Source organism: Monomorium pharaonis, chromosome 1 (assembly GCF_013373865.1).
Source record: "Monomorium pharaonis isolate MP-MQ-018 chromosome 1, ASM1337386v2, whole genome shotgun sequence".
In the NCBI taxonomy this organism is placed as follows: domain Eukaryota; kingdom Metazoa; phylum Arthropoda; class Insecta; order Hymenoptera; family Formicidae; genus Monomorium; species Monomorium pharaonis.
The window spans coordinates 5232696-5257099 of record NC_050467.1 but is presented as its reverse complement, the minus strand read 5'-3'; the positions used below and the strand labels follow the sequence as shown (position 1 = coordinate 5257099).

Below are 24404 nucleotides of genomic sequence, written 5' to 3'. Positions count from 1 at the left end.
TACACATCACTGTTAAAATATAAATTTGTAACATTTTAACGAATTGAGTGTTAATTACACAATAAGGATACGGAGTTAGGGTGTAATACATATTTATCAAAGCTTGATAATCGAGAAATTATTTTATTAGTAATAAGATTTAGACATTAAAGTAGGATATCAAGTGTATTTACAGATGTTCATTACTATAAGATTTAATATCGTTAATGAAATTCAAGGCTGAGTAATACAAATAAGTAAATCGGTTCAACACGAAAACTTCCTCTTTTTTATATAAAAAAGTTTTTTCTTATATAGATATACGTATATTTCTCTTTATTTATACTTGAACACGAGTTTTGACTGACAGGTAATTTCTCCATTCTGAATTATAGTCTTCTTCATGCCTTAATAAGATTAATGCGCTTTGAAATGCAAGTCTATATACATCAGGTACGGAACTACTCCTCATGTGATTCAGCCATTTCATAATCTAAAAAAATTATCAATACGATTTAATGTACACTTGTATGTATAATAGACATTATTTGTTTTTGCAATAAAAAGTTCCACTGCAATTGTAATATGAGTAATGTGAGTGTAGTGTAAAAAAAAGAGATTATAAATCTTTGTAAATATCTGTAGCTAAGATGAAGAATAAATTTACACATACCTGACGTGTTATGGATTTCCAATTTTGACGATCAATAAGCATAGAGATCGCCTGTGGAAACAATCTTATTCTAATGTCTCGCGAAGTAATTAGTAATTCTTTTTCCGACAGGAGGCATTCCATACCGGACAGACAGATAACCAGGAGGAATAAAATATCACAGTAAAGAGTTATATTGTTTTTTTCGTCTGATGGCTCTACCATAATCGCATCGATATTTCTTATAAAATCTAAAATCCAATCTTTTTGTATTTCGAAATCGCAAGATTTTTCCGATCTTAATTCAGCCTGTACTTTTTGTATATTTTGCAACAAATATTTTTGCATCCTATGAAGACAAAAAATATATTAGTCAATTTGGTTCGCAGATCTACAAGGACTGAACAAAATAATGTGAATAATTAGGAAATGTACACAATATATTGCTTGTTTTATTGATAAGAAATTACCATTATATCTAAGAATTTGTCTTTAATATAAATTCTATCCTTATTAGAATAAAGTGCAATATTTAAAATAATAATAGATCAGCAATAGAATGTCATACTATTCCTTAGCAGGGTGTATTTCAATATACTTTGCTTATATAATTAAGATATGTTGAAGGAAGCAATTTCCTTTTTATTCTATTTTCTAAAATTGTTCTCTATTCTCTAAAACTTTAACAGCTTTTCCAGCTCATAACTTTCAGAAATAATTTGAAATAATCTTGAAGTGCACACACACAGAATGAAAAACCGAGTTTTTCTTTCAATATCTTTTGAAGGAATTCTGTTTAAAAAATAGTATAACATTGATCATTGTTCGAGTGTTATATGAACTTATTTTAATAAAGATAAAATCTATATTAAAAACAAATACACAGGTAGGCTTCTTATTAATAATAAAACATTTAGTGTATTCCCTAGATGTTCATCTTATTTTGTCTATACTTTGTATTATAATCACTTACTCGGGATTAGACTCAGTCACATTGACAAGTTCTTTTAACCAAGTGAATGACGTGTTGATATCTCCCCTGAAAATTGTCCGAGCTCTAACAGCGATAGCGGTCTTCAGTTTTTCCGGTGTTACTACCCACCAGGTGCTAGGCGTTGTCATTCTTTCGACATCCTTGGCCAGCAATTCCATCACAGCCGCAAAATACTTGTCGAAATGTTTGGACGTTACATCAATTTTTTCCGATATTTCTTCCAATATGGTGGTTAACAGCGTGCGATTTCCTATTTGTATCGAGTTGTTTTTCAAAGCGGTGACATAAGAGGACATAATGTGATTGAACAGATGAACGGACTTCCCGTTTTTCATTAAGATACTGTCAATGGCATAACAGAGTGAAGTTTCGAGAAATTCTTTTAATTTATTCGGCGGAATAGCTTGACACAATTCCTCCAAATTCGAATAAAACACCAACTGTTTTTCGTCTAGCAACAATCGACCGGCTTCCGATACACAGCTATACTTAAACAGGAAATTTTCCGTCAGCAATTTTGCCGACAGCGAGATCTGACAATGACGACTCGTGATGGACAAACTGTATTCCTTAGCCTCTTCTGATATCTTCATAGTTTCCTTCAAGAAGTCCCAGTTTATGTTCGGTAGCGGTTTCTCGTGCTTATAAGCGAATATGCGCAGACATTCCACCATAACTATCTGATTAGTCGAGTCGCCTCGTCTCAGATACTCACCGACAGCCCTTATCACACTTCTCTCCGGCAGGTACTTAAAGTTTTGCGGTTCTCCTTGTGGCCAAATATATATTCGCTGTCTAAAGCTATTCAATTCGTTCTTAATGTAGAAAATCAGAAGATCTCCGGCCGCCGATAGGACGTTTTTATTCACATTCTTCAACATTTGGATCCAACAGATGCCCGGAATGTATTGTAGTATGCCCTCGGACTTTGTACCTTCGTTATTCGTCTTTTTGATGTCCGATAGGAAAACCGGAGGCAAAGCACTTAAAGGAATTAGTTCCACTTGATAAGACCTTAACGCATTGAACGCCGCTCTCGCGACCTTCGTATCGTCGCAAATCGTGTAGCTCCAGAGAAGCGTCACAATTTCAACAATGAAATTATCGTAATCTTCGCTTGAGCGATATGGGTACGAGGGAACGTTTGCGAAAAACTCGCACAAACTTTCCAATACTACTGTACGCTTCTCTTTGCGCATTTTCGGCGCTAACACTTGCCATGTAGAATAAACACCTGTCATGTAAAAATCGTGAAAAATGTTAATCTGAACTTTTGCAAAGAATTGTATAATATACAAAAGAACCAATAAAACATCACTGTGACATCTAAAAAAAAAAGTTTAAAATTCAAAGAAACAAGATGCATTATACCTATCACTGCAAACTTGCACAGAGCCGAGATGCCATCGATCGCAAGTGCACTGGCCGCACCGCCGTTTTGGTCGACACACCGATTCAGGATTTGTGACAGCAGCGGTACGAGTTCCTCGCCGTGCTCGGGCCGGTTGTCGCAAATATATTTTATCGCTTGGGCACACGTCACGTCTGAATGCCAGCTATGATCCTTCTCCATACTGTCCATCAGAGCGGTGGATATGAAACGGTAACAACGCGCCTCTCTCTTCAACGCTTTTGTGTAAAGTTGAATCGCAAAATATTTCAATGGTCTGCCGCTGTTTAGTAGCGTGTCTAACGTGTGAATGACAATCGGCAAATTATCCTTGGTCATGGCGAACTCCGGGACAGTCAGCAACAGATATTTCAACGTGGCGTTGTCACGAGTCTTGGTCAATTTATGCAGTAGTAGGGACATCACATGCGACGCGAAAGAGTTAATCTCTCTCGCTATTTGCACGAGAATGTGGCAGACTTTCTGTACGACAAGCGGTTCGTCGCTACGCAGGAAGATCCCGCACAGAACCAGCTTGCACATATATCTCAAATCGATCGGTACAAGCGATAGATTCTCTAACCACGATAGAGTCTCATTTCTCATAGAATACAGACTACGAATAAGTTCCATGTAGAATTGGATATATCTATTGCTATAGCTAAATACGAGCAGCATCTTGTTTGAAACAGTACCGTTACCGCTGTCCGTTTTCTTTTGCAACATTATCTTGATTAATAATTCTTTCGCCATCGCCAACGCGTCGGAACATAATAACGATGGATAGGCCAACCATTTTAACAAGGCCGCAGCTAAGGTGTTTAATAAAGTAAGATGACAAGACATTTTGTCCACGATAATTGTACCTATTCAATCGTTAAATTGATTAAAATTACGTCTTACAATTCTATTTAAGTAGCATCGCTACCTTTAAAAAAAAAATTGGTTCTGTTATCAGAATTCACATTTTAAAAATGTACTTACATATTTGGATGGCATTGAGTAAATAAACTGCAGGACATATCAGAATTATTTCCGCCATTAAAGCTATCATGATATCTCCTATGTAATTGTAACAATACTCAAAGAGATCCAGAATTGTGCAAAAATTTTGCATTGGTTCATGACCGTATTCCAAAAGCTGTATTGTCACAGACGCGATTAGAAGTACTAATGCCGAACAAAACTCCTTATCTTTTTTCAGCAACGCCAAATCTACAAGCTCGAGAAGTCGGCAATTTGCATCGGCGCAAGTATCTGCTCGATTGGTACATAACCAGAGTAGAATCTCCATTCGTAAATCCATAGTGTTGCTAGACTTGATTATAAGTTGCCACGTCTCTCGTTTGCAACTCTCACACAAATCCATAGAAGGATTGCACAATATGTGTATGAATACAGGCCGTAATAATTCCACGCTTTGCTCCATAATACTGAAATTTAGATAAATTAAAATTTAATAGCATTTTTAATATGTACTGTCTCAACTATATCATACTTACAACTGTAAAATTTTCAATTAATAAAGACAAGAGACAATAATGTAATATATTCCTATACAGGTATCCTTTACTTACAGTGGAGTTATGTTGCAGACAAATTTGGATTATAAATAGATTTTATTGTAGTCAAACAAGATTTATATTTCTTATCAATAAAACATAATTTATACAAAATAATTTATTATTAAAAACGATTCGATATCTATTTAGGAAATCACAAAATAAAAATTCTTTAAAATTATAATTCTTAATGCGTAATAACATTTGCTACTATAAAATTAATTGAGATTGCTAGTTAACAAATGTTTAATCAATTGTGTTATAACCTACTTAATTTTTAGTCAGTAGAACGCTAGTCATTAGTTTAAAATTTCATAAGTTGAGGTAGTTGTAAGTAGAGAAATACTTGTACAAATATATCTTTCTTATAATAAAAACATACTGTTGATCATGATGGTGCATAATAATCTTTATTTGATTCAGTATAGATCTCCAACTAAGTTTTTCTTGAGTAAGGATCGCAATAAATGGATGCTGAGTAGGAACTTCAAGAGTATATTCATTGCATTTATTATGTGATCTCCAATCTAATATTAGCAATTGACTTACTGCCACAGTGATTGCCTGATAATTCCTAAAATTTGCAATACATGACTTGAAATAAATAAATATTAAAATTGAAACAGAGACCATCTTTATACTTAATAATAATTTGTATGTAATTCTATATATGCAATATTTTAAGATATTTATTCATATCAATTAGAAATATTTATTAGTTTCAGTATTATTAAATTAAATATCAATTTAATATTGTAATATTTTGACTTAATTTAGGAATTGATTTGATTGAGGACAAGAGACCAAAAATACCAATGTACAGTTTAAAGAACTAGAATATGTACATAAAATAAAAAAAAAATTACTGAACATTAAGTTTCTACCATAATCGTTCATTGGCCTTTTATCGATTTTAATTGTATTGTATTTGTACACATATCACTTATAAATTAATTATTGTAAATATTTGTTCAAACAAATAACAAATCTATACATTGTACACTGACAGTCATTTAACATATACGTACATACTTTGAAGAAGATAAGCAACCCATAAATGCTGCTAGTGCAGACTTAACGTCCCACAATCCAGTCTCACTAAGCACAACCAATGCTTGGCATGCAGACGTGCTAACTATAAAGTCATCACTGTTGCACTTGGATAATAGTAATTTGAACTCCAATATCTAAAATATAAACAAGGAAAATACTGAGAAAATACTTAAGTCAAAATTAAAACAATTGGTATAGTATCAAGACAATTGTTTACCTTTGAAATATCATTTTCTTCTTCCAACTTTTTCCTGATAGTCTCAATCAGCTTGGATATTGCCTATAGAAAAACAAATAATCATGACCAAGTCACAGTACAAATGCAAACATATGATTTATTAATTTCTATTGCCATACTCACATGTGATATTAAAGTAGGATTCTGCGATCTCAATTTATAATCGACCTCGTCCATGTTTCGTGTATATAGAATTATTTTTTCAAACTATTTATTTCCTGAAAAAAGTAAAATTTCTTGTAAAAAAAGGAAATGCATGTTTATATTCATGTAAACGTGTTTCCTTTTTTTTTATAAAAAATTTATGAATATACAATCTCAAGGTGCAAAATCTGTTATTCGTCGTATTCGTCTTTTCCATACTTGGAATAGTAAAGATATAACCTACTTATATTTTACGAAACTTGCTTATGTATACTCTAACCACATAAAACAAAACATTAACCTGATATCCGATTAACTTTTTAATTATTTATTGATAATTAATGTTTATTTTGACATATTATATACTTATAATTATAAACTTATAATTTTACTTAAAAAAATTATATTCCGTATAATAACCTTTGTTTTTCAGGTACTAAAAAGATGAAATTAAAAACGCAATTTACTTTATTACTGGATAGAGAAAATTACAAAAGATAATAAGATATTAACGGATAAAAAAACAAGCATCTCCCATTCTAGTTGTATATAAAAACTATCGGTGTTTCCACAAACGAAATCATCGGACTCTAACCTTAAAATCAAATCACCAGGCAAGATTTAATAAAATTTTAAAGTTCTATAATTTTAAATTAATTTAACTAAAGATTTATGTACAATTTATTTTTGCTAATTTCTCATTAAAATTTTTATTAAAAAATGTAATTTTTTTGGTATATTATTAGCTATATTTGGTATATTATTAACTATCGATAATTATCTACGACAGATCAGTATAGTGTTTTTGATTCGCGATCAATTATTATAGATTTTTAAACGGTTTAGAATTTAATTGTTAAAATTATTAAATTATGAAAACAATATATTTCAAAAACGCCCATGCTTCGAGTTTCTTAAAGAAAATAATATATGCAAGGATTTTTCTGACTAAAAATTTTTTTTACGTTTTCGGTAAGTAAGAAATAAATAAATTGGAGCATAGGCGTTTTTAAAAGTTTCGCTAGAAAATATAATTAAGAAATGTATGTGTCGGATTATGCAGAAGCGGAACAAGCAGATCACCAATCACAGGACCGTTTCGATGGAATCTTGAAAGAGTTCTATCAGAATAATCTGCGTGATTGGTGATCCGCACGTTCCGCTTCCGCGTAATTCGCTCCATGAGACTTTACCCTTACTCTATTATAATCTCTCTTCGTACTTTAAATATTAATTTTTTACTTTTTGCGTTTTACAAAATACCATCAATCAGTAAATTATCGACTCGCTATCGGTATTTTCTGAAATAAAAATTTAAATTTAGAAATCGATGGTCTTATATTTAAAAGAATATAATGAACAATATAAAAAAAGATTAACAAATTAGTCTTTTTCTTCTCTATTTCTTAGTTTGTATTTTCTTTTTTCCTATTATACTTCTGGTATTTAAAAAAATAAGAATTAATTTCAAACTCATAGGTCATTAATTTAACTACTTTAATTACCTCTGATTTTTCATTTCAGTGGGACGTTAGAAATAATAAAATGTTAGATGATAAAAATTGAGTCTAATACTTCACGTCGCAGAATGCTTTTCACTTTTATCAATTTCATGTTTTCAATTACCTAAAATCTTTTAAATCAAATGATAAAAACAAACGTTATTTCTCAGCTTCGTCTCACACGATCCTGGAAAATAAAGAGCAAAAAAAAATAAAGGCAAAGATGTTTGAGATTTTTGAATATATTTATTTGTATGGACAAGTTGGAGCATAGTGCACAATATATTTAATATATAGTAGTCTGAGGAAGGGGGATCAGAGTACATTCTGGAGTTTGAACACAATATCTTACAATTTAACGACAAGATGCCTGCATGTTTTTTTTTCTTCTGTACCTGCTTTCTCTGTACGTTATGTTTACTCGTATATTCATATACTCGAGATGTATAATATATAAAGCGTAACGACTCACTATTTTTATCATTCTAAAAAAAGGAGACGAGAATAAGGGTTCTTGTTTATTATGTTATATGTCTCAGTTCTCTTAGTATCATTTATCATTCGCTTTTGTCCTCTCTTACATACTTCTCTTATACGTACATACATACATACTGCACATCTCTTTTCACCCCTTTCGTCTCATACGGTTTCTCTATTACTCTTCCTCCCTTTTCTATTTGTTACACGTTCTTTCGCGCTCATTCTCTCACGATACTCTCACGATCGATTATGCAACGTCCTGGCAAATATGCGTAGTAGTCGCTACAGTGTCGTATTCTCGGACACGGAGGTTGTCTCCAATTGCTAATTACATACGCTCCCTATTACACTTGGGCGAGTTGGGCGTTCCAGGGGGTTTTCCGCAGGGCAAGCAGAGGCCGGCAGGAGGAGTGCGAGAAAGGGCGAAGACCATCATCTACCATGAACCACAAAGCTAGCTTGTAACCCGTCTTGTGCGATTCGCGTGTAGGTGCAATAAAGCTTTTTGAGCTTACGAGAGACAACGACGATGACGACTCTCACCTCTTCTTTCTCTTATATCTTTCTCCCTCTACGTATAACCCCTAATTAGCGATTAACGATCTATATTAAAATTCTTTTTTTTCTTGCTTACTAAAAGCGAATACATTTTACAGCCTGTACAATTGAAAAAGACGCGACGCGGCACACTTTTGCTCTTTCTCTCGTTCCATTCACTCTCACATTCTTTGCTTCTCATTTATCTTTCTCTCTTCCTTCATCTTTTTTTTCTTTTCTTTGCACCTCCGCTCGCAGAGGCAGGCGCGGGCCAGGGCAGGGTCCAGGTACTCAAGCTATCTCTGCATGTTGCTTTCCGTTCATTTTTCGTTTTTCTTTTTTTTTATAATTTCTTTTATGCTCACAAAGATCCCAAAGAATACCGGATCCTTCGATCATTTCGTACTTTCTCCTTTTCTCTCGGATCCCTCTCTTTTTACTATTTGTTTTTTTTTTCTTTTTTACAAAAATCACAGAGCAGCACCAGCATTTATTTCTTTTAAAGCCCAACCCTTCGTCCGCTGTGCGCCCCACTAAAACTGAGGCGAATCACTTTTTATTTCTTTCACTCATTCGCATGTACGCACATAATACACGCATGCATACACACAATATATACGTTCAAACACACACACACACGCACGCACGCACGCACGCACGCACGCACACACACACACACACACACACACATATATGACACATAAGGTATGTATATACTGAGAAAAAATTTGTTAACTGGGCTAAATTTTTCAATTGAATTGAAATTTATATTTAATTCGAGTATTTATATATTTCAATCAAATATATAAATACTTGAATTAAAGTTTTTTAATTAAAGTATTTCATTTAATTGCATAAATAGCTGAACTGAAAAAATTGAATTTAGTTGAAAAAATTTTGTCAATTTAACATTTTTTTCTCAGTGTATGCACATTCTGTTTATCTGTCTGTTGTTTCTTTCTCTCTCTCTCTCTCTCTCTCTCTCTCTCTCTCTCTCTCTCTCTCTCTCTCTCTCTCTCTTTCTCCTCCACATAAGTGCGCGCGCGCTTTTCTATCGCGGTTTCGCTTAAGTTCGACAAAATGGATGCATTGCGTTTATCCTCACTTCTCTATTCGTTTCATTAAATATCTTTTTTTGTTTCTCTCCCGTTATATGAAACGCATCACTGGCTTTTTTTGATTTGACATTCGCGAAACGTTGCCTGATAAAATTTCTCGCACTGCCATTATCTCTTCCTTTTTTTCCTTTATCTCTCTCTATCTTACGTCACACTGACGAATAGTAATAAAATAATATAATTAATAATCAATAATCGCATAATATATATAAAATGGATGACGATAGTAGTTACTGAACAAACATTATGTAGTTTATAGATACATATATATATAGTTGCATATGCATACGTAATTATACGTCTCTCTCTCTCTCTCTCGTTCCTCCTATTTACTTCGCTTTCCGAGTCTCGCCCCTGCATCTCTTCTCCGCCCCTCAGCCCCCTTTTTCTACCCTCTAGCTCTCTCGCGTTGTGGCTACCTTAGTAAACAAATAATGTTCTAGCATCAAATTTACAGTCACTTAACGCCACTTAATTATTTAGAATCAACGCATTACGTGTCGCCTCGTTTTTTCCATTTTTCTTTCTTTGTTGTCTCCGCGCGACTCATCTTTTATAAATTGTTATGCCTTAAGGACGAGTTCCCTCTGGTTATCGCGTTATAGGCATTTAGCAATCCGGTCACACAATCATGAATTTTTCATTTCCCTAAGAGATAAGTTATCAGCAAGTTATACAATTTCTCTACAAAAATCGAAGTCTGCGCACGCCTAAAATTCTTTGTCTTACTTCTTTACAATAAAATACATCGATACGGAATCTATGCACATCCCACACGCATGCATTATGCTTGTACAAGGCAGTCGACGCACGTGATTCGCTAATTCTTTTACATCTCTCGTGTATCCTATATATACATATATATGTATAATCGTTATATATTTTTTATTTTTTACTTATCACACACATACATACATACACACACACACACGCGCGCGCGCGCACGCACGTACGCACGCACACATGCTCGAGTCTGAGAGTCGGGGGCGGAGCCGCGTTCGCACTCGGCACGCATTAAATCTACGCTCTCCGCAATTTTTGCCAGCGCGGCCCCGTGGACGCGAGAATACCGACAGTATCATCCGTTCTCGCGTGCTTCAGTCTAACGAGACGCCTACCTCCCCATGACCGTCGTCGCATACCTCCCACGCCTCGTCCCAGTGAATGGACCGGATTCTCCCTATCCCAACTTTGGCTACGAATGCCGTTACCTCTTAGACAATATTTTCCGGCAACGTCCAGCTATTGATCCTATTTGGACAAAGTCTATTTAGATCTAGTCGCTAGAAAGAAAAGAACAATCGAGCTTTACCAGGACATTAACGGATGTCAGCGAGGAATCAGTACGATTTCTGGTTGACACTGAGCGAATCCGGTCCACAATCGAAACGAGGTAACTCTTGCTCGATCCCGCTCAAGGGACCCTCTTTATCTCACAAGATAGATCATACTTCTCGAAGTCTGTCAAAGGTCTCAATCTACGGGCCAAGATCGAGCTCTCGATCGCTTATTCTTACGCTAACCGAAGGCGTCTGTACATTATGCGGCGCGTGTTCCTTAGATATACACTATGTACACGAAGAAGGATATCCAGCAAGCTGGTTTTGTCTGCACGAGGATCGTGGATTCGCAATGGACATATGTGGGGGAGGGGAACGTCACGATACTCGGGAAGAGTGCGTAAGGAGGAAATTCGTCCTCTCGTCGCGTGAGCATCGGTCAGATAGTCCGATATGTCCGAAGGATTGCTCGCTTACGATCGTCTCGTCGACCCTACCACGATCAAATTTAACAGATCGGTCACTAACAGTTCTGTTCGAAATTGGACAACGTATTTGTGCGTCGGATTCGAGTTTTCAGTCTCTTAGCTTCCTCATGCCCTCTTATAAATTCGATATACATATAGTACTTTCCCGTTTGCGCCTGATTTGGAAAGTCGTGGATCTTCGTAATCTACCAGTCTCTCTGATTTCTTTTAAACTTTCTAAAGTCGCCAGTAGTTCGAGTCTTCTCTAAAATTTTTAGTTTAGCTCAGTTCGTACGGACAATAGCACATAAAACCCCGTATCTCATCATACTAAAGTTCTAGTTAGCTTTTATAGAACAATTGAATGACACATCACATGGAACATCATCAATCCTCTTTAACTATAATCTTTAATCATCACATTGCCGAATATTTCAGCCAGTCTTCGGTCCCATCTAGCCTTCAGACTCTAGTGCCATTGTTGTAAAAAAAGGAACAACATCCATCATTTTGGTCATCCTCATCGCATCGTGATCTTAACGTTTCAAGTGTTTCAATTAGCCTTTCCAGGATCCCAACTTCAAGCGACATCGAGAGAACGGGCGGCGCAGAGCAGGTAGAGAACACCTCCGGCCTCTTTACCGGTTACATCTTGGTCCTAATCCGTAGGCCGCCATGAGCCTCTCTTAACTGGTTACACCTTGGTCCTAATCCAGCCGTACAACGTAGCATGGAAAATACACGCGGCACCCTGCTCAGTATCAGCAGCGACTGCACCGCTCGCTCGCTCGTGTCCATGCCTCCTACGGCTGCCTGCCGCCACCGGCGGCGGTGCCGTGCGGGTGTCCCGTACCGGGCGCGCCGCTCGCCGCCGCCGGATGCGTGTGGTGGGCCTGTGCGGCGGAGTTGCCCCCGGCGGTTCCGCCGGTCAGGACGGGGGCGGGGGCCGCGGGTCACTTGGGCGGGAATGGCGAGATCACCGAGGCGGCTACCGCGGCGGCCTGCTGACTCGCCAGCACTGCCGCTGCAACACACACAGAGAGACGGCAGGCCATTAATGTTTCGTCACGATTACTCTGAGCACTTACTAAACGCGCGCGTTTTGTTTTCCAGCTGTTGCTTCGCTGTTCGGACGATGGCGACCCGCGGCACCCGCGAAACCGAGATTCAATTCGACGCGTATTTGAGCTATCGATGTTCAAGAAGGGAGAGATCATGATTCGCCACCAGTTAAGAAAACAGTTCTCTCCTGATCGCTTGTGTGATATTACGCAAGATCATCGCACAGCGTAAATTATGAAAAGAAGTTAAAATTTAGAAATCGTAAAAATATAAAATACTCAATATCATTTCTAGAGAAAACGAGGAAGCGTCAGCAAATTAAATGATTATTAAATGGGCATGGCGAGTTTAGAAGTAATTGAGGAGCATTGTGAGGATTACCGGTAGTCTAGCAATAACTATAATATAAACCTAGGGGCAAAAAATAAATTCATTACGTTAATTAAAATAATCATAAAACAATGTAGAAATAATGTAAGAAATAAATAAACAAGTATTATATGTGATTAGAGAGAAAGTATCATTTGCAGATGAAAATGCGACTTTCTCCTGCTAACTAAAAAATTCACAATGTATTACTTAATTATAAAATTACATGATTCGATCTTCACGCTGTATGTTCTTTGCAAAGTGCTTGATGTCACTTTTAATGCCCCTAGATCCTGGTAATTGATTCTTATATTTCTTGTTGTCTGACGAGTTGCGGTAAAAGAGACAGCAGAAAATATTATGACTATGAAAATCACATATTGGCAATATAATAAGCTGTTCGAAACAGAATCTTCGGGACAATCGTTAACGAGTGCAATCCTCCAGGGAACGTATCGTGTCCTCGACCGCGCTCGAGGAGAAACCCGTATTTCGATATATCTATCGAGATATCTAAACACCGAACTACTTCCATCACTACTCGAGGGAAAATGACGACGGATATGTGTGTGTGAGGAGTGGTGGGAAAGCATACGAAGTGGCGTGTACCTAGGCAATCGTTTTTTTTTCTATCTCCCTCACTCTTGTCACAATGATCTCGCGCCTACAATGCATTCCCTAAGTCGCGTGATTGCGGACTTCCCTCGTTCGCGCGAAAGTCCTGGCAGTGTTGGCTTCGTAAGCGTACATTTGGTCGATTAAATTCGCTGATTGGCAACCGTTTTTGCATACGAGAATATCGTTTACGTGAAGCGTCGTAATAGCAAGAATAATAATGAAACAAAACCCAATAATGCAAAAGTAAAAACTAAACAGTAAAAAAATTAAAGTTGAATTTAAAAAGGGACTCATGTCAGAATTGTAAATCCAAATCTATTTTCTATTTTACTTCTATTTCTTTCGATAGATACGTCGCACTTTGTTTTTTCAACAATATTGAAGATATTTTATCACATTCTAAACATTTTTACCATTTTAATGTACAATCTTTATACTTGATCAAGATATAAAGAAAAGAAAAAGATTGGCGAGAAAAAATGAAAAAAAGAAATCGCCCTTTAGAAGCACGTAGTTAATGATATACTCGTGATATCGTTAATTTATAGAAAGTTATCAATATCAAAGATACCTTAGAGCTTGTAAAAGTTATACATCTTCAGATAATAAAAAATAAAAAGACAATATTTTTACAAGTTACAAACGATGTTCTCATAACAGAAACCGTATCCCACTTGCGATTAAACGCAAAAATTGAAACTATAAAGTTCTGACGGCTATTTTGCTGCAAAAGAAGCTTTCATGGAAGACTACCGAGGTCTAACGAAGGATATATACGTGGATGCAAACGCAAATACGTATCGCGTTCACAAGAGGATAGAACATTGCAAATTAAAAGAGTCTAAATACCAAAATTTTAAGAACATGGTTGAAACTTACAAATATTTTATTTTTATATCCAATATAAATAACATTATTTGTTTTTACATCCGTGATTGTAGGAGATTGAAACTATTAAATTCTAATATTAAATATTGTTTTCAAATATTAAAATCTTATATTAAATAATATTTTAAGGCGATTAAAATTATTATTATCATTGAATATTTAAGAATTGTATGAGCTCTTCAGCATTAAAGTTCTTTTAAACTATGTTTTATATATATTTTCTTGTCTGTTTGGCATTTAGACTTTTTAATTTATACCGTTCAAATAGAAACTGTATTTTTTCCTCGCGCCACAATCAATATCAACATCAGTGCTGGCATCGATATCCATATCAAGCTCGATGAGGTCATTATCGTCATCATTACTATTATACGCGAATGTCTATCACCCGCAGCTGGGTGATCTCAGCCAATAAAAACCTGTTAACTTTTCTTCCGTTCCGGAAAGAAGCACGATAAATAATTATCACAGTCTGAACTATACGTCTAAACCCTACTTGCGCCCTACTTGCGGTACACAGCTTACATGGCTAATCTACACACGGCCGCAATTATACTTCAATATTTCCAAAATATTCAATTCGTCGCTACTAAATTTCTTACATACGTATGTATTTATAGATATACAGAATGTTTCAGATATCATACACTTTCTCTCAACTACAGACATTGGCGATAAAGAGAATATTTCATCTTTTATAAGTCGATTTAAAGACTAAATAATTTTAATGAATAAAATGACAGAATCTTTTATTAGCTACAAACAATCTGACATTATAAGTTCACAATTTGAAGTATTTAATGCTAAAGATATAAAATAAATTTTCGCCAAAGTAAATTGATATTTTAAATCAATAATAGAGAGAGTACGTGCATAAAATCCGAATCAATATATATATATACGTTCAAAAAATGCAACGCTATGCAGCACAAGTGAACTATCATCGTTTCTCTCTCGCGCTCGCAGAATGTACAGTCAAAGATAAATTAATTACAATTGTCACTTGGGTCCTCAACGCGGAACCCACACAAAAGAGGTTCAATCAATGTATTCACACATTTTTATATTTTTGCCTTTGTACAAAAGAAGAAGCGCGTTTCTTATTGGTCTGGTAATAAAATAGTACCCTTAGCGGAGACTCTGCGCGCGGATCGACTCTCGAACGGAGAGGGCTCCTGCCACGCAAGTTCCTTGTTGCACATCAAGATTCACAAGTATTTTTCTTTCCTTTCTTTTTTCAAATTTTTATGCACCAATATGGTGTACGGTTTAGACACTCAGGCTCTAAATAATATCTGGCCGAGTTTTACCCGTTTTGTCGGACGATATTCGTCCGGATACGTCCCGAAACTAAAATTGGCCGTTTGCCGTTTCTTATTCGTCATCGAAGTCGTTTTTTGTACTGTTCAATTCGACCTCGAACCGAAAACATATCAGTGTGCAAACGCATATTTAAAACGCACTTATAGTCGCATCGTATCGCAGATACACTTAAAATGCTTTTTAGAGGCCGGCTGTTAATTTCGTTTACGGTATCGTTTCGAAGAATTCAAGATTTAACAAAAAGCCTACGCGCGAATATCGAGATGATATCTCTCGATATTGCAATCTGCTGCTTTTCGTAAACGCAACGTACCTTCAAGTCTAAGCGCATTATCCTAAGAGTTCATCTCCAAAACGCGATCTATTGCAAACGTTCAACACCTCTCATCATGCTTTCGACTCGCTTCGCCATTCAGCCTTAGAGTTCACCAGAGAACGCGGCATGCCAACGACGCAACGAAAACGGTATGTATTCGTTCTCACATCATTACGCTCATGGTTCTCTCTCGTTCTCTCTGGTTCTCGTTTCACTGAGTCCCGCGGGTCGCCTTACTGTCAGGGTCTGACGAGAGGCTTACCTCCGTAGGGGGCGGGATACTGCCCCGTCAACAGGGGATATCCCAGGCCCACGTGAGTGTGATGATGCGTGTGCACGTGTCGCTGTGGGGGAGGTGATCTGTTGTCCTTGCCGAGGTTACCACCACTGGCATCCACCGCGCCTTGTTGTTGCTGCTGGCTACCCGGTTGACCCTGCTGCTTGCCGGATGGCTGTTGACCTTGGCCCGGCGGTGGGCCCGGGCCTGCAACCGAAGTAGGCGGGCCGCTAGGGGGCCGGGCAGGGGTCGGACCCGCTGAAGACGGGCTCGCGGACGCCGCAGATGTCTTGGGCGTTGGTGATTTGAGCGCACGCTCCTGTAACTCGTGTATCTTGTGCGCCGAGTAATACTGATTGGCGTGATGTTGAAGCAAGTCTAGCGCTTTGCCACCGGGCGGTCGACTGAGATCCTCTGGTGCGTGATACCTAGGCAACTGGTGGAGATAAGGACTACTCGAATACGGACCGGGCACCAGCATTGGGCTGAGGCCACGATAGACCGGATGACCCGGATCGAATGGCAGCGCACCATAGTGTTGTGGCTGCATATAACTGGGATGAATGTAAGCGTACTGCGAGGTAGGCGGCGGTGGCGGTCCCTGAGTCTCCATCGTCGGCTTTACACCCTCCTGCTTGCTCTTGGAGTCCTCGCTCTTTCCGAGATCTTGTGGTTTTTCCTGCTTCGGTTGGTGCTTCGGACTGGGTGGTGGCGCCTTTGCCTGTTGACTCTGCTTGTTTGATTCCTCTTTTCTTCTTTGTTCACTTGGATATAGGTAATACCTCCTGTCATCTTGAACAGGTCCCGGAGGAGGCGGCGGAGGTGCCGTTCGTTGACTCTGCGAGCTGTGATAGACGTGGTACGGACTCATCTGACTCTTCATTTCGATGCTTTCCTTGAGTATCTGATGGTTTTCATGCTGCTTATCTTTCAAACTCGGTTGTGGCTGTGGCTCCTGTTTGATCTTGGCCTTCTGCTCATGCGGTTCCTGATCCTGTGACTGCTGACTCTGTTGTTGCTGTTGCGAGACCGGTTGCGGTGGCTGGTAGGCGTAGCCTGGCGGCATATAACCACCGTAACCGCCATAGTAGTGCGGCTGCTGTTGCGGCTGCGGTACAGGTTGACTCAATTCCTTTTTCTCCTTTTCCGATACGACACTCTGCAAGCTCGCCATCGAAGGCATCTGCGGTATGTTGAGCGGTTTGATCTCCTGCTTGGGCGTAAGATCACTCGGTTTTTGGTCTACTACCGGTTTACTGTCCGCAACGTTGGACACCAGGTACGATGGCTGACCATAGTACTGATACATACTGAAATGCGCGGGCAAATGCGCTGGTGCCGTGGCCTTGTTGTCCTTTTCCTGATTCTGTTTGGACTTGTCCATCGATTCAGCCTCGAGCACCGGCGCCGCGTCGTCCGATATGTCCGAGTAGGCCGGGCTTTGTACATCGTCGCGCGCCGAGTCGACAATCGGCGCCTCGAGGGGTGATGGATGTGGACTGCCGCCGGGCGATTTCCGCGACTTCTTCTTGTAGCCTTGTGGTTTGGGAGCGCGCGCGTCCGCGTTTGTCTTACTCTTATCCTGCTCCGGCATAAGCGCAGCCGTAGGTTTCACCTTGAATTGCGGCATCTTTGCCGCAGCTGCATGCAACGACACCGCAGTCGGATACTGTTGCAAGTGCGATTGCACACTCTGACCCGGATGACTTGGCGGTGGTGGCACCGTTTGTAATCCCGCCGCCTGTTGCGACACTTGACTCGCAAGATTCTGCAAACCCGGATGCTGACTGGCTATACTTTGTAAACTGGCCTGCTGTTGCTGTAATGCAGACGGCTGCACCACATGAGCTTGCGTGGGCTGGCCCAATTGCGCCGACAGAGGATGCTGCACCGGTTGCAATTGATGCGCCGGTGCTAGCTGTTGCTGAACGGACGACTGCAATTGCTGCTGCTGGGTGCCAATGCCAGGCTGTAGCTGCTGTTGCGGCGGTTGATTGACTTGCTGTAACGACTGCTGCACTTGTTGCAAAAGAGGATTTTGAGATTGATGCGACTGTTGCATCTGAGACGGTTGCGGCGGTTGTGGTATGTTGAGGGGCTGGGGGATGTTCGTGCTGAGATGCGGCGAAGGCACGGGCCTGGGAGACTGACTGGGATGGGGACTGGGACTTTGGGGCGGGTTCGACGAGCTCAAAGACGATTGAGTCTGCTGTTGCTGCTGTTGTTGTTGTTGTTGCTGTTGTTGTTGCTGCTGCTGCTGCTGCTGCACGGATTGCTGCTGCTGCCTCGATGGCGCCGTGGAAGTGGGCGCCGGCAAGTCGTCCTGGCCGAACCTGAGCACGCCCGGCTTGACGATGTTCTTGTCCGCGAGCACAGGCGTGGGCGGTTCTATACTAGGCGATGGGACTCGCGGGGGTGGCGGCGGCGTTTCCGGTGGTAGTCCTGCCGCCGGTGGACTCGCCGCCCTCACTGGCGTACCCTCGGGTTTGTCCGCTGGCGACTTCACCGGCGTAGCAGGACTCGGTGCCTCGATATTACTCTCGTCATTCTCCGACATACTGGTGATGCCCTCCTTGGTGTCATCATCGTCGGCAGAGCCATGCGCGTGGCTCTGGTGGTACTTGAGTCCGTTGATGTGTTTGTACTTTTTACTACAGTTCGGCTCGGGACATTCGAGCAACACTGGACTAGCGGGTGGCGAACCGCTGGGCGGCGTCGGTGGCGGCGCCCGTCGCTTGTTCTTGTCCTGTTCCTCCTCGGGACCACGTGATTTCCGCTTCGCCGCCGGATCCGGCCGCGGCGGTACAAACGCTGCCGGGCTCGGGCTGGCAGCTGGTGAACCTTGCGCGCCACGACGGCCCTTGCCGCCGTTGCGCAGCTTACTGTGTACGGAACTCCTTGTCTCCGTGAAATTGCTCAGGTCGTTGCCAGGCGTGGAGTTGGCAGCGGCACGACCGCGCTTACCACGTCCCTTAGGGGTGCGGGCATCCAGGTCACTGGTTGGCGAGTCGCAGAAACGTGGTGGCGCCCAATCGTGGCGCGTGCAGTCCAACAACGTTCCGACGTACGTTTTACCCCGCCACGTAACGTTTACTACTAGTACACCTGCAATAGAGATAAAACGTTTTAATTGCAATGATCGGTAAAAGCGATTGTAGAATCTTCCAAATGTATTTTTTATATCGATATGGGACTCATATTATATATAAACTTGTCATTACTATGCCAGTCTTAGAGTCCAATTTCTTACATATTCTTTATTATGTTGCAAAAGATAATTATTACAAAATCTGAAATATAAGAATTTCTCTGCTATCTGATGGAAGGCACTAAACTAATTTACATGTTTGCTTTCAAAGTTTTATTTTTAGCTTCTGTTCAAGATACACCATCCAAAAATATCATAATAAATCCGCACAGTCGTGTGGATTCTTCTCGTTTATCAGTAATTTCTGATTTAAAAACAAAAACTTACACATGCCGCAAATCCAAAGTCAAAGCGACTCGTGGTTGAGCGAAAGAAATAATGAATGAGAAGGAAAGAAGATGCGACGAGAATCACGCGTGTTGGACGAAGAAATACGGCTGTATATCGCTTCGCTGACGGGACAACGCGTGAAGCGCTACGGGCGAAGAAAAAACCGGTCCTAAAATACGACGGCTTTAACCCCCGGGGACCCCCCTCGAGCAGTTACATCGCGTAATAAGTTTCGTGGCAACCTGTGACGAGCTAACTCGCGTCTGTATCCCCCTCCTCGCCGCCTCACGGCGCGCTCTTCGGTTCTTGCGCGATCAGCGCCGCTAATTGAAAATATCTCGCCCGTGCACGTGCAAGAAAACGCGGCGTTTCGCAGGTGATCGCGACGATGATGCTGCAAGTGCTTCCCGGCCGCGGAACTCCCGTGTTCCACACAAAGTGCGCGGCTAAATTACCTTCGCGCTCGCGCAATAGGGAGAGTCGAATCGGCGTAAATCGAATCGGCACGGCGGGGGATATACCGCGCGCCAGATTCAAATGTCAAAGCTTCGGGGAACGACCGACGTGATCTGCGAGTAAAAGGGATAGCTTTACATCAATGTTGTTCCTGGAAGGAACGACGTCTGTTCCTTCGCGTCGTGAAAGTATTAATTGCGTAAAAGTTCAAAAAGAAATGAATCCAAAAAAAAAGGAAGGACATCTTCGAAACAACGAGACCGTTAAATTCAGAAAAAAGATAATTTAAACGTTTAAATGCCAGCCGAAGTTGAAGCCGAGTCCATAATATAAGACAAGGCAGGATCCTTTATTTTCGTCACTCGGATTAACTCTTTCTTCGGCAATCCTCTCTCGATGGGGTATCGTGTAAAAATAGACAGACCGCCGTCCGGAATGAAAACGTCCGTGGAAGATCGCCGAAACGAGCCTCTGGTCGTTTGCATCTGCGGGTTCCCTTCGCGGACTCGGATCATGAATCGAGAAACCGAAAATAAAGGAGCGTACGGCGCGACAGGCGGAAAAAAATAGAGGCGCGTACAAAGAGAACAATAAAAACGGCGGAAGTTCCAAGGCGACCAAAGTTCCTAAAAGCCGCACATGATACCATGTTTCTCCTCCATCTGTCAGACACACGTCTCTTTTTCTCCCTCGTTTCGAGGGCGAGATGTTTCTTTCTCCACCCCGCGACGTGCCTCTCCCCCTCCCCTCCTATCCTCCCTGGTTTCGTTCTGTTTCTCCTACCCCTTCCTTCTCGTCGCGCGAGGCGGAAACCTCCGGGGCATTTTGGTTGATTGAGTCGTCCCCTCGCGCATCGACGTCATTCCCATTTGCGGAAGATAAACGTATAGGCGAGCACCGAGGGATGATGATAAATTCGCACATCTCACCCACGTCACGCGCCTTTTCATTCGTTTCCGAACCTCGTTTTCTTCCCATCCCTCCGGGCTAGCGCTACTGTCTGCTATATTTTTTTTTTCCAAGTGAATTCGATGGTCGAGTGCACGGTAAATCATCCAAATAATTTGGAGACACACTTGCTTGATCTCGATACATATTTTTTTTATTTCAAATAAATTCTGGGATTGTGCTATCCGTTCTTTTTTTTTCCGGGTACAAGTATCCGGGAACAAGTACGATATTCTGAAGGCAATATGATGATTGACGCAGTCTCAATTAATATTAAAATGTGAGTTCTAGATTGGTGCAACTGCAAAAATCATCAGTGTAAAATATTTTTCATTAATGTAGATTCTTTAATGCTTTACATTTAGGTTCATTGGTATTTTATAAAAATGTGACACATAGATACATACGAAATGTGTAATGAAACTTTTTCTTTCAAAACATTCTATATTGATTTTCCAGTTCGAATTGCCTTTTGCTCTAAGCAATAGTAACCAATTACATGTAAATAATTATTTAATGACCCGTTCCGTTCAGTTTTAGTAATCTACACGTATTTTTGCATGTAAGTTTTTCGCCTGTAAGTTTTAATTTGAAAATTTTGATGTGGCAATTTTATCTGGGATAAAACCGTTATGTTAGAAAGATTAGTAAGAAGGAAGAGCAAAATAATTAAGATGCAAATTAAAATCAAAGTTAACTGCATCTGACGTCATTCGTAATGTCACGTGATATCTTGACCTATAACGTTACTTTCATGATGTTCTCTTACACGATAATAGCCATTAAACGAGTTCATCTTCAAGTTTCATATTAGACCTAATAGTCGGCCTCTCCTGGGAATTAATAGAATATCCCGCGACACAGTAAACGAATAATCGTTCGGTCCGTTCCGAAGAGATTGCGGTCGCGGCAGCTGCTCGCAAAGTCACATCCAGGGATTATTTGTCCGTCGTTAGCTTGCGGCAAGGAGTTGCGACCGTTGCCGTCGTCGACTCGGGTTTCCTCTTCCTGGCAAAGCCGGCGAACGATAAAGGAGCTCTTTTCCGAAGCGGGAGATTTGCGGTCGCGGTCGAAGGAAACTCGGGGAGAACCGCACGAGAACGAAGAAGAAAAGCCGCGCCGTAAAACGACGAGTTAATCTCTTCTTGGACGATATCGTCGTAACAGCGATACCTCGAAGAGAAGAGAAGAAAACAGAAAAGAAGAGAAGAGAGGGAAAAGAGAGAGAGAAAGAGAGAAGAGAGAGAGCGCTTCTCTTGACTCCACGTCGTTATAACAGCTGTCATGTGAAATCACGTCCAACGTCAGCCGCCCTCCGAGCGTCGAAAATCGCGGTCGTTGCTCGAAAACGAGAGACTGCTTTCGGTACGAAACGGATTTCTCCTCTCGTCACGGAAGTCTCTTCCGAGACTCGAGCGAAGCAGGTGTCCCGTTTATCGATGTACCAGGGAGAGCATTAAATTTCGAGAGGACATGCACATTTCACGTCTAATCCAATTTTGAGGGGGTTAGCATTTCTAGTGGGAGAAATATCGTCGACAATGGTGAAAATACCGGTGGCTCTTTGATCTATTATTTACAACACTTGCAGGTCGTAATCATCGTCGGATTACAAACACGGATAATTTATTAGACAGAGACGAGTACTTTAACTCGCAAAACAAAATTTAAATTTAATACAATCCTCAAACAATACAAAACGCATTTCTGTAAACTTTTATTTTAAATAATTCAAAAAACAATATTAGAATTATCTGGGTGTACGTGTAAGGGGGAGAGAGGAAGAGGGGATTAATAGGTTGCGGTCGGATGATACACCGGCGATATCGCGCGCTCGATAAAGTCCGCAAAGCAGAGCGAAGCGGAACGAAGCGATGCAGCTGCCAGGCGAAACGTGAAATCACGGGGCAGCGTTATTTGTCCTCGCCGAATGGCGGTCGCCTGTGGCGCCCGGAGACAACATCGACCGAGATCAGTCTGGGAATAAGTGGATTTTCTTTCGGCTTCAGAGAACCCGGCAGCAGTCGCGACGACGGCGGAGGTCTTTCAGAAACGAGATGTATTCAAGATCCTCAAGATGGAAGGAGATATGCGTTCCAGAAGTCGCGTCCCTTCTTTCCTCCCGATTGCGTCTCTCGACATTCAACTTATTGCATAAAATTCTCCATGCAATTTGCAACAATAAATGTTGATATGCATTGCACCGTATAATCCAACAGACAGGAAGTAATGCGTACGGAACACGTATGAACTTTGTTTTATAGCAAATCTGCACCGATTTTTCTTTTTAATGCAAATTTAAAACGATTCTGTAAAGAGAAAATATCCTTGTTTACAGGCAAAAGAACCAAATAAAAATTCAGAAATGCTTGCTTGATATGATAATATCTAATCCAATTTTTACAAGCTTTAAACAAATATTCCAAATTCATTAAGAGTCTGCAGCTTTCCTCCGAGAAGGAGCGACATTCAGTAGAGACGAGATAGGAAGGGCAGATTGTAAAAGAAGGAGGAAGAGAAGACCTAAGAAGGAGCACGATTCCGTCGAGGTGAAGCGAGAGATGTTCCGAAGATCGATAACAAGCTGTATAACTCTAGCTTCCCTCCACGGGAGGAAGAGAGAGACTTCTCTCTTTCTCCCCTCCTCCCCGTCTCCCCCACCGCTTCTCCCTTCACTCATCCTTTCCCATCTTCTCCTCCTCCGTGCCCGCCCCGTCGCGTCTCCGACAAGCATCCTTTCATCAACGTCTCTGTGATCCAACTAAACTACCCTGACATCGACAAAACCAGGTCCGATGGGAGATAGACGCCTTTACGATATACACCTCGCTCACGGTGGTATCGTGTAATTGTATTAGTGGCCCGTTCGTGTAGCCTGCTCACAATCTCGCGTAATGCCTTTCTGTACGAGATTTCCAGAACGTACTCGTGAGATATCACATGAATCAGATCCTTAAACATGGATATAAATCTCTCACAAGATCACAGATCCTTTTTTTCCTACTATATTCAACGTCGAAAAGTGTGAAAATTATAATCTTGTACATATATTAAAGAAATAAAGTGACTTGTAATTTTTATCCTCCTTTTTTTTTAATTTACTAACCGCGACGCTCGGAAAAATGAAAAGAGCAGGATAAAAAGTTCATATTAAAATAAAAATGATAAAGTAAAGATATTCCAAAAAAAATATATAAAAAAATGAAAATTAAAATTAGACAAAAGTCCGTTTGTTCTCGGTTTCAAGGTAATCGTATCTACATTGTGGACGTA

The 24404-nt window shown here is 40.3% G+C and overlaps 2 protein-coding genes across 3 annotated transcripts in view; both read right to left on the bottom strand.

Annotated features, from left to right (window-relative positions):
* Positions 1-109: 109 nt before the first annotated feature.
* LOC105836602 (focadhesin) lies at positions 110-6645 on the bottom strand. Of its 2 annotated transcripts, XM_012680760.3 has the most exons (10): positions 6433-6645; positions 5992-6086; positions 5848-5910; positions 5610-5764; positions 4960-5151; positions 4000-4448; positions 2997-3881; positions 1605-2859; positions 653-980; positions 110-472 (listed from the first exon to the last, which is right to left on the bottom strand). In XM_012680760.3, exons 2-10 carry the CDS (start codon positions 6043-6045, stop codon positions 320-322), a joined length of 3534 nt encoding a protein of 1177 aa, XP_012536214.1. In that variant the 5' UTR covers positions 6046-6086; positions 6433-6645; the 3' UTR covers positions 110-319. The 2 variants fall into 2 exon arrangements, with proteins under 2 accessions (XP_012536214.1, XP_012536229.1); XM_012680775.2 differs by lacking the exons at positions 5848-5910; positions 5992-6086; positions 6433-6645 and having other exon boundaries at positions 5606-5738.
* Positions 6646-9777: 3132 nt separating this feature from the next.
* Positions 9778-24404, bottom strand: part of LOC105839068 (zinc finger protein 608) — a 164913-nt gene continuing 150286 nt past the window's right edge. Inside the window, exons 5-6 of the mRNA XM_036292450.1 lie at positions 16235-19354; positions 9778-12420 (exon numbers count right to left, since the gene is read on the bottom strand). Of these exons, the coding sequence (XP_036148343.1) occupies positions 12350-12420; positions 16235-19354 (3191 nt within the window). The 3' untranslated portion in view covers positions 9778-12349. The remainder of the gene's footprint in view (positions 12421-16234; positions 19355-24404) is intronic.

Coding starts and splice junctions, on each gene's coding strand:
- LOC105836602 (XM_012680760.3), bottom strand. CDS start 6,045: ATGGACGAGGTCGATTATAAATTGAGATCGCAGAATCCTACTTTAATA. Junction 5,765..5,847: donor AAGAAAATGATATTTCAAAG/GTAAACAATTGT, acceptor TTTATATTTTAG/ATATTGGAGTTCAAATTACT. Junction 4,449..4,959: donor ATGCACCATCATGATCAACA/GTATGTTTTTAT, acceptor TCTAAATTTCAG/TATTATGGAGCAAAGCGTGG.